The sequence below is a fragment of the Anopheles bellator genome, chromosome 1 (assembly GCF_943735745.2).
Source record: "Anopheles bellator chromosome 1, idAnoBellAS_SP24_06.2, whole genome shotgun sequence".
Lineage (NCBI taxonomy): Eukaryota > Metazoa > Arthropoda > Insecta > Diptera > Culicidae > Anopheles > Anopheles bellator.
In genome coordinates this window covers 6,419,391-6,429,854 of record NC_071285.1, presented here as the reverse complement: position 1 = coordinate 6,429,854, position 10,464 = coordinate 6,419,391, and the positions used below count along the sequence as shown (strand labels likewise).

General features: G+C 51.9%; 1 protein-coding gene across 1 annotated transcript; it reads left to right on the top strand.

Annotated features, from left to right (window-relative positions):
- The first annotated feature begins 6,816 nt into the window (after nucleotides 1-6,816).
- On the top strand, nucleotides 6,817-8,432 carry LOC131215342 (uncharacterized). Its single transcript, XM_058209733.1, has 3 exons — nucleotides 6,817-6,870; nucleotides 6,922-8,178; nucleotides 8,238-8,432. Exons 1-3 carry the CDS (start codon nucleotides 6,817-6,819, stop codon nucleotides 8,430-8,432), a joined length of 1,506 nt encoding a protein of 501 aa, XP_058065716.1.
- The last annotated feature ends 2,032 nt before the right edge of the window (nucleotides 8,433-10,464 follow it).

Here is a 10,464-nt window from a genome sequence, read left to right as displayed (position 1 = left end):
CCACCAGATTGGCCACCGAATGTGTCTCTGCGCGGTGACCAAAATCATAATGGGAACCAAAAAGGGGAACCAACCGATCGATCCGATCGATTACGACGTCCGTGAGCCGTCCTCAGCGCAGGCATCCTGCGGAAAGAACCAACCACGGAGAACGAGAGAAAAGAGCACGTCGGAGAGAGAGAAGGGCCGGTAATTATCACTTTGCAAACATGGCGTCCGGAGTGTCCGGAGGCGCAGACCAAGATTGTTATCGGTAAGAGGCCCGACTTCCCCCCGACTTCGGGGTCAGTGGGAATCGGCACATACACCACCCCAAAACCCGCACCGGAGACCCGGGGTCCTGGGATGAAGACGAGCAGCAGCAGCATCACCAGACTCGGCCCGGCCCGGCCCTCGGTCCTGTGGCGAGAGATGAGAAAAATTTTAATTAATTAATCAAGATGTAAATTAGTGGATAGAACATGAAGCTTACAAGTTCGGTGCCAAAGGAAGCTGACTCAGGGGCTTCGGTGGCGGTGGCGGTTTTTGGTCGATGGCTGAGCTCATCTGGGAACCGGAGGACCAAAACCGTTACAAAAACTTTGCCAATTTGACACGCTTCAATTGGCGTTCTGTAGAAAGTTTTCAGCACTAGCGACCCTGGCGGTGACTAGCAAGAAGTCGTCGGCGAAGATAGTAAATCAATGAAGGTGAAAATAAAAAGTAGAGTATTCTTTATGAAGATTATTGTGTTTAAGCAAAAAACAAAAACATGTATTGCTTTTTGAAATGTTAAAAGGATTAACATTGTATAAGTTGCTGTTAACACTATCAAGCTACTAACAATGATCTGAAAACGACTTAATAAAAGGGAGTTAGTTTCAGTAAATTTTTTAATTATTACATTCAAAGTGTTTAAAATATAATCAAACAGGCTTGTCAGTGCCTTGAGTGACATCAATTTGAGCGATCCTTTGAAAGGATCCAATTCGGAGTCTGCAGCCTCCAGCCAAAGATGGCCAAGCGATGACCATCCATTCCGAAGCACACACATTCTGATGTCTGCGACGATAAGAGCGGAATCCTCGGTGCCTGGGCTACGCAACGGCATCGCCGCCCCTCCTGGCGATCACTCCTCTTCGCCCAACACTCATTATACAGAGCCACCCGAGTGTGGTCTGGCCCCTGGACGGAACCCACGGACTGTTTATCATCGTACGCTAACACGTCGGGGGCTTGCGGGCGATAATGAGAGGAAATTTATAATGAATTGCTTATGAACTAACTTATGGCCATGTCAGACGGCTTCTGGCTAGGCTCGGCCAAGGTGCAGCAGTTGGGTGGGATTCACATGGCAATGCATCAAACGTCAGGCGTCCGAGGGCGTTACACGCGGGGGGGGCAAGGGGTCAACTGGGTGGCCGGGGGACGTTGCTCTCGATGTGCAGCCGGCACACAAATAGCAACACCTTCAACACCTTCTCACCGGACAGGGACGGCAACGGCAGAAAAAAAAGAGGCAGAAATGGATGCCAGCGACGGGACGGCAAATAAATTGCATATTCTTTTGTTTTCTATGCAAATACAGGATGCCTATGCTCTCGGTGTGTCAGCTCGAGTGCGCTCGACAGCAGCGTCGACCGGTCCGCCTGGTTGTTTGTCCGCTTTTATCCGCAGCAGCAGCAGCAACCGACCGACCGACAGACCGACGACGATCACCCAGGAAGTTTGGGCCCGATATTGTCTAGCCGGGCTGGACCCCACGGACATTGCCGGGAGTGAGTGTCAGTCTCTTCAATCGACTCCCCGACCTCCGGACGGGAAGACGGCACATCGATGCATTTTGATGGCGGTGCAGCAGTCAGCGGGCGCAGTGAGCTTTCACCCGCCACGGCCACGGATAGTGCACCACGGCGACAACGGCCGGGCAGGCCTCTAGGCCTAGCTGCTTACACAGTAAACATCGTTTCACCTTTTGGCCACGGCAATTTTCAACGGCCAGAGCGGAGGCAGTCGACAAACAGTCGTCAATCCCCCCCCGGGCGACGATGACAGAACCCGGGACGGAGAGCATGGCCGGGCTTAGAAAACGGCGAAAACTCCTTTTATGCTTCCCAGTCGTCCGGGTGAGCTCTTTTGTGTGGCGTGACGGACAAGTAAACGTACGGCTTTACGAAACAAAACAGATCTATTGGAAGTTGGGAAAGTAGCGGAAGACTTAAGTTGGAAAATGGCAAAAGCAATGAAACCGAATAATAAAACAGTGAGTAAGACAAATAACGAACAAGGAAAAATAAAAACAAACAAATGTTAACATATAAACATGAGAATAAATCAAACAATTAGGTAAATGTAATACAAAAGAGATAAAACAAGAGAGAAAAGATAGACGAAAAAATGTTAAGATACAAACGATAATATGAAGGATACAAATAGCTAAATATGAAATAAAAGAGATCAGTGAAATAGAAAGTAAAACACTTTATTTTGTCTTTACATCATTTTTTGAGCATTGACAACCAAGTTTGAGTGCCATTGGGACACTTGGGAAAATGATTTCCACATTGACGATGTTACCTCATATGACCTCCACAACGCCACAGCCGGGCGAGAAATTTGAGAACAATTACAACGAAAGTAGCATCACGAACACCCGCCGGTGGCGAGAGGCAATTAAGTTCTTCGCCGCTTTCCGCTTTCCGCACAGTGAAGGCCTCTCGACCGCGGACCGCGGCCACCGGTAGTCGCTTTCTCAGCACCACCCCCCAACGTTCAACCTTCAACACCTTCTCTCGTCCGGAACTCGCACCGCTGCACCCCGCGCACTCGTTTGTCTCTGTTCCGCTCTCGCGCGCGCGCAATACTATTTGTATTCATGAACACATAAAAATTGCAAATAATAGAAGTGAGTGACGTCTCTAACAACCGCAATTACAACCACTCGTGCTGCGGAGTACGTGGTAGGTTGGTCTGTCAGCAAATCCGCAATCGCTCGCGGACCATCCGCTGCAGCGGGCGAAGCGGTGCATTCCGGTGCAGTTTCGAGCACCGGTCGCCGGAAGGCAGCCGTGGCCGCCGTGGAAAGTGTGAGAAGCCGGGACGACATCCAATCAGCTCGCGCAAAACCAGGAAGTCGGCGTGTACTCGGCGTAGCATAAGTATATTTCTAAGGTCCCCGGTCACCGGCCAACGGCAGCAGCGCAAACAGGAGGCAATTTCACAAAACGAACTGCCCCCCCGTGCCAACCGTGTGTGTCTCCGAGGGGTCTCGAGACTCGAGCCGAGAGATCTTATTGAACGACATGAAAAATGGCACAACCGGCTCCGACTCCCGACGGCTGAAGACGGAGATTTCCCGAGAAATGGCGAACACAGTCCCCGGAGTCCCCGCAGTGGCACCGGCACGGAATGGGGTGCAAATCATTAAATTGTTCGAATTAAAAATTATTACAATGCAATTGTCGTAATTACATGCTTCATTGATGGTGTAATGTGCTTCACACTTCTCGACTCGGCGCGGAGCGGAAACGCGGATCGTTGCCGAGGCCAAAAGAACGGGGGTAGGAAAATCATTTCTACGCGACCCGTGGTAATGATGCGGACGGTGACGATGTCGAACTGAGCTTCAACGCGGAGGCAACTTCGGCAGGACAAGGACAAATGCGCGAAACGAGTCCAGACAAGGGCCCATTTCCGATGCCCCCCCCCCGCCCGCCGCCGCTGACGGACAGTAGCGAGGGATATTAATTGGAAGCGCCATTGGAAGTGACTCTGCCCACCGGTGGCCGCTAATGGAGTTGCTGATAAAAAATCGAGCAAACCGGGACCGGGCCGGGAACGTGGAAAGTCCGCGGATTACTCTTTTTGTTTGTTTGTAAGGTTCTATTTTGTTTAAAGAATTGGCTCTTTTTATTGAATTTCATTTGGGGTTTAGGTTAAAAGCTGTTTGGCCAATTTGTGAAGAATGATCATTAAAACATCAAACACTTTCACTGCCCTTTCTTATTCATTCTTGTATTCGCAACTCCATTTTTTACTAATTATTTTCTTCTTCATCATTTAATGTTTATTAGCAAAGTTGAATAATGTGTTGCCATTGTGACATTGATTTTGTCGTGATTTAACAACTGTTCTATAGTTTTCGATTCTTATTGCATCATTTTGTGTTTCGCTGCTTTTTATGGCAGTTACACCATTTTATTTCCAAACATTAATTCTATCCCACATCTTCCAGAATCCACATCCAAATGTGTCTTTGATGATGTCCCTGAACCGTGTTCCTTTCACCCTCCCAGGGGGGAGGTCGTTCCGTCGTCAAGTTCCCGTCAATGTCTTTGCGCGATTCGATCCATAAAAACCATAGAACATCAAAACGGTTTTTAGCACCAAAAACTTCGCAGCAGCATAAATAGCAACACCCATGTAAGCATATGGGCCCCGTCCCGTGTCCATGTCACTCCGAACCGAATCGATTACGTTTATGGCGTGATAATGCGCCACGTGGAGGGCCACGCAACGAATTCGTCCTGACGCAACGCGCGACCCTCGCGTCACGTTGGAGAAATTTGAGTAAAAGTAAAAAGCTTTTTAAAGTACAATAAAACATGCTCCACGCCGACGGTGCCAGTGCCACCCATCGTGCGGGTGCGTGGTGGTTAGGTTTAAAGCCACAGCCGAGTCCTTTTGCCGGGAGGAACGTGATACGGCGAACCAGGATACGAAAGGTCAGAAGCGGGCGCACTGAACGTGTACGCAACATGCAATGTTTTATTTTTATTGTTTGTTTATGTACTGCTCCAGCGCATATGCTCCCTGGTGGGCCTAATATTTTCATATTTATATTCCCTGAGCGCACTTTAGTCCTCGGCATCCTCGGCCCGGCGGCGGGAGGTCTGGCGGTGCTGTGCCGACTTGTGCGTTCCCGTTCATTTGCGTTCCCTGTGAGTTGTGATTTTCATTTTTATATTTCTGCTCCGGCCCCCTTTTGATGCTGCTTTCACCCGGCCAGAGCGGGGCGCACACGTGTCGCGGCGAATTGCTCGTATCAGTCATCCGGGCCGGGAAAACCCCGAGTGCCAGAGAGTGCAGAAAAATGTGCAGGAAAAAAGAGGGGACAAAAAAATGAAACCCCATCAGAGGAAGGAGTCTCCCTCTTTCTTCCGTGTGTGTGAGAGAGAGAGCACATCTCTAGGGGGCTACACTGGAAGGATCATCTAATGGGGAGGCCCTTGGGAAGGATACGAAACAAGCGGACTGGATGCCGGGCGCAGTGATTGACGGATGTAACGCTAAACAACGGTAAAGGTGGTTGCTGGGTGCCTTTTGCCACCCGCTTTTCGCCCCCCTCCCCGCACCCGTGCCCAGGACCCACCGTCCTGAGTGGCAGCGAACCGTGGATCCGCGATATGCTTTTTGATGTCACTTGCATGACGCTCCAGTTGAGGCACCGGCAAACCGGGTGGCAGCAGGGCATCATATCGTTTTGGATAAATCACATAAATAGGCAACAGCCCCACCGGGACCGGGTGATGGCGCTGGGAAGCAGGAGCCCGCCAGTTGTTCGCTCGATCTGACAGCAATCAGAGCATCGCACACTTCGGGCTCTTGACTCGCTTGACAGTCGCTCTCGCTCTCTCTCGGCATGCTCTGTTTCCTGTCGAGGCCTCGTGACGTGGCGTGAAAGAGATTCTTCGGATGTGTCTGATACATTGTCTTAGATTAGAAAATTCAATCAATCATCCCGGGGGCCCGCCTCGTCTCGGGGATTAAGTCACCCGCCGACGTGTTCGCCGATCGCTTCCCGATCGCTTCGATCTCGACTCCCGATCTTTGGGCCCGGTTTTTGGGCAAACGAATCAATTTCATCAGACACCAGCTTTTTTTTCCTGCGAGAACCACATCCGTTGGGGCGGCTCTGTGGCCCGATTGTTTGCGCAAGTGTTTCTGAAATCTCACACGGATTGGCTGCAGCCTCATTTACAATTTTGGGGTCAAAGAATGTCGACACTTATCAAATGGTTCCGCTCACTTTACCAGAACAGAACCGAGGTGCATAATTTAGTTTTATGGCCATCAGATTTGAACGGCCGGAAGTTAACGTTCAATAAAATTACGACGCTCGATCGTCGGTGGGGCCATAACGGCATCGCAAGTGGGAAAAACATGTTTGTAACTCAAAAGATTGCTTTTACTGCGAAATCAGACCGCGAACTGGTAGCGCGCTGACAGCGCAATCTGCAGCAAAACAACTTCATCTTCAACTTCAACTCACGGCTCACGTCGCCGGTAACTGATAAGATTCCGAATCAGCATAATGATATTACATTTCGCCTCGTTCTCGGAGCGAGCGCGACAGCGACAGCGAAAAAATGGTACAATTTTCTACCGAGACTGCCGCCGAGCCCGGCCCAACTACTAACCAACTATACTTTCCCCGTGATTGACGTACCGAACCCGGCCACCCCAGGACGTGAGCTGCAACAAGACGAACTTTAATAAATTTGTTTATGAAGCAAACAAAATTACCGGAGCCTTGGCCGGGGGGATCGCAGTCAGCGGTGCTGCGAGTCTTGCGCCATAATATTGCAGGAAAACTGCGTTACGATGATGATACTCTACGAAGTTCCCGGACTGATTCCCCGACACCAGCACCATTGGATGGAACATTTGGCCAAACAACCGCACTCCGATTCCAGAGCGCGAAATCTAGTTCACGAATCGACCCCAATCGAGCCCCATCTGTGTTGACAGCTGTCAAATAGTGGGGCGTTTTAGCAGCAGAAGATTTCGCTGTCAACACAGGCCGGGTGTCTAGTTGGCCTCGATGCGTCGGACCAAATGAAGTGTTTAGTCAAATCCGGTCTCAGCCTGCTGGGAGTGCTGCTACTACAGGTATTCAGACTGACCGTTGGCCATTCTTAACTACAGTGTCGTCCGTTACAGCTCCACGCAGCCAGCGGAGACTTTGGTCTTCCGGTGATCATCGGCGGTGCCTCCATCGTGGACAACAGCGGTGCGCAGGTCGAACGTACGCTGGAAGATATCACAAGCGCCTACGGGTACATACCGACCGACGGTCCGGTGGTGGCGTTCAACGAAGCGGCCATCGCCGTGCAGGCGATCCTTGCCCAGGTTGTGCTCGAACTCGAACCCATCGCTTCCACGCTCCGTGCGCTCGCTACGGACGATGAAGGGCCGGTGGAGCCACTATTCGATAACGTCACTTCCAACATCGACACCACGCGAGCGTTTCTAGCTACACCGGCCCAGGCCCTGCTGACCACGGTCCAGACCGAGGTGAGCGTTTACGTGCGGGACGAGCTGAACGATTTCCTAACCACGATCGATGGCTCGTTGAGTGATCTGAGAGGCTCACTCGTCACACTCCGGACGGGAGTGATCGCGGCTCGAACGGCTGCTAGCGCCAACGACGACGACTACAGTGCGGCCCAGAACGTTAGCCCCGCGCTGGTGGTGGACGTTCAGACCAAAACGCAGGCCCTCCGATCGAACCTGACGGACGCTAGCGTTATTGCGTTCGAAACCGAACGTACCATCGTGATGGCGAACGGATTCGTCGGAAGCAGTAACGCCTCTGCGGAGGCCACTTTCCTGAAGGAACTCTTGGATACCGGACTGTTCGCGGACTACAGCCAGGTGGTGGCCCAACTCACGAACCTGACGACGCTCGTCGGAACGGAGCTACCCCTCGTGAACGGCACGCTCCGTCAGTTTGCTGCCAACTTTTCGCAGCTAATCACCTCGCTAGGGCAGCAGTACGGTGCTGTTCAGACTACGTACGGACGCGTAACGGCCGGCATCGCCGATAACCTGCTCAATGCCTACAAAATGTTGTTCAGTACGGCGGCCGGATTTATAGACGCGTTTGTCCGTAATTTCTACCCACCGATTGAGCCGGCCATCATGAGCGTGGCGACGACGCTGGTTCAACGGGGACCGTTCGCTGACCAATGCTTCGACGAGTACTACGCACTGATCGAGAACTATCTGTCCGGTGGTGAGCAAACGGTCGAGTCGTGCCTAGACGATGAACTGTCCCGTGAGAAAACGCTGGCCGAGGCGCTTCTGGAGCTGATCTACCAGTTGAGCTCACCCTTTGAAGACATCGATCAGAACCTGACCGTTTGCTACAGGCTATCGCTTTCGGATGCTTCCTCGGCCACCGGCTGTTTGCAGGAGGTACGTACGTCCGGGGCGAGCATTGGAAAATGGCACTGACTCAGGGTCTATTTCGACAGCTATCGACCTATTCCCAACCGCTTCCGTGCACGGCCACGAAGGAGTACGCCACGTTGCTGCAGCTGCTCTGCAAAGAAGTCGACTCACTGCGGTACCGCCTGTGGGCTTGCATGTCCCGCGATACGACCGACTATCCGGCTCAGGCCGCGCAAATAGTGCTCGATGCCGCAAGTTGCCCCACCACCGGACAGTGACGCGGCAGCTCCTGTCCCCTAAATTCCCAAGCGATAGTTGTGAAGTCTCGAATAAAGTCTACTCAGGAGGGCTCTAAAAACCGTTAGAAGCTTATCGACATGAATTATGATGGCCACGTGGGCAGGTGTCGCGTGGACCTATGGGTCGTTTCGGGCCGGATGATAAATGCCATCGACCACCGGCCCGAAAAAATGAAGCAAACGGACGCACAATCAAACCACAGTTAATCTATCTTGCGGTCGGCCTTTCGGCAGAACCTCCCGAAAAGGACGACACAGCCCACGGTCCAGCCAGGTCCTGCGTCGTCGATCGGTATTTATTTTATTGATTCGTTACGAAAGTGTCGTGCTGAATTCGGACCTTTCCGCGCGCACCCAAATTGTACGTTTTCGGGCGGGCCCGTGGCTCTCACCCGGCCCGGAACGTGATTGCAACGGACGTCGCGTCGGGCAGCTGCAGCCCGGCGACGGGGCGGAGATCATGTTCGGTAAATGAATGACCATCCCGGCGGTGGACATTACGCAGCGCGCAGCGAAAAGGACACACCACCAAAGCGGTCCTGGCAATGATAAATTAGTTACGGGGCGGAACGCGCTGCGTCTTAATTTGTACTGCCCAGCAGTGGCCGGCCCTTGTGGCCCGGACGATGCTGCTGCTGCTGATCATCATCAATTATTGGACACCCTCCATCGCCAGCGGTTTTTACGAGGTTCGACGTCCCGGAACCGCCGATGTCGTTGGCTGTCGTTGCCGGAATAAATTGTGCAAAAATGGCCAAACCTTTCCCGTAGGAAACCTTTCACGCCACTGTTCGGTGCGACCGTTTCTAATTTTTGGCACAATTTACGGGGCACCTGGATACGGGACCTTAGCTCACAACTTTTTATTTTTTGTAGGTCTTTTAGGTAGCGACTTCAAAGGGTTCAAAGATTTTGCTGCAAAAATGTTGAGAAACGCACCAAGTAAGAGAAGAGTTTTTAAGCGAAGCCTGTGAAGTAGAAACATTCCGCGCTTGGCTGGACAATTATGACTGCAGCATTATGAGACGTACAATCGGAGGCCACTGAAACTTAATACACACGCCGGATATCATCGGTGCATCGGTGATTATCTTCTCACGCAGTATAACCCGAAACAGATGCGGGGTGTAACCCGTCCTGGTGTGAAGCAACATTTAGCAGAAATGCCCAGGGGTCGCCGCGATGATCAAGATGAAGATGAAAAATCAACCTGACAGAGACAGGCTTTTGCACCGCGGGATCGGATGTTGCTCGGAGATTTTTATGCCGTTCGCCGTCTTGCCATTCGCGAATCCTGTCTTAAATATCGCGCGCACGCCGTGGCGGTCGTGGCGTAAATTTAAGTCACACCAAGGCTCTCGCTCTCCCTGACAAGATTCCCGATTTTATGCCCGACCGCAGGGCCGGGCCAACCCGTTTTCCGAACGGGCCCTCCGGGGTCCCTCCACGAACGGCGAACGAACGGAAACCAAATTAAACGTCGGGGGATTAAGTTAAAAACCATCGCATCGGAGCGTATGTAAGTGCGATTCGGCGTGCGATTGTGGCGTACCCGGCCGTCACTTTCGGGACCCACACGAAAAGGAGGATACGGAAACGGTGGGAAAGAACTGGAAGCGCAACACACGATGCCCGGGTGCGGGAATGAACACATCATAAACATAAATGAATAAGCATCGAAATTCACACAATTTTTCGCGCGCGTTTCGATTTCGGCCCGTGGCCGCATCCTTTTTGGGGGCCCTGAGTCGGACGTCTGACGGGTTAAATAATGTTTCCCATTTTTATGGCTTTCATCAAACGGCCCCCGGGCAGGGCCTCGTTCATTATGAATCCGACTGACGCTGTGCCGCATCGTACATCGGGCGCCTGGGCTAATTGCAAGAAACTTCTAGATGTGATTCTGATTAGATTGTAGGTCTCTCAGGTCGCCCCAGTCTAGCAGGGCGATAATGAGGGCGAAGATATGCACGCGAAAGGATGCGAACGCGGTCGAATGAAAATGCAATCA

Excerpts from the sequence above, each read along its gene's own strand:
- LOC131215342 (XM_058209733.1), top strand. The coding sequence starts at position 6,817 with ATGAAGTGTTTAGTCAAATCCGGTCTCAGCCTGCTGGGAGTGCTGCTA. Across the intron at positions 6,871-6,921 it reads TGGGAGTGCTGCTACTACAG|CTCCACGCAGCCAGCGGAGA; the intron begins GTATTCAGACTG and ends CGTCCGTTACAG. Across the intron at positions 8,179-8,237 it reads CCACCGGCTGTTTGCAGGAG|CTATCGACCTATTCCCAACC; the intron begins GTACGTACGTCC and ends CTATTTCGACAG.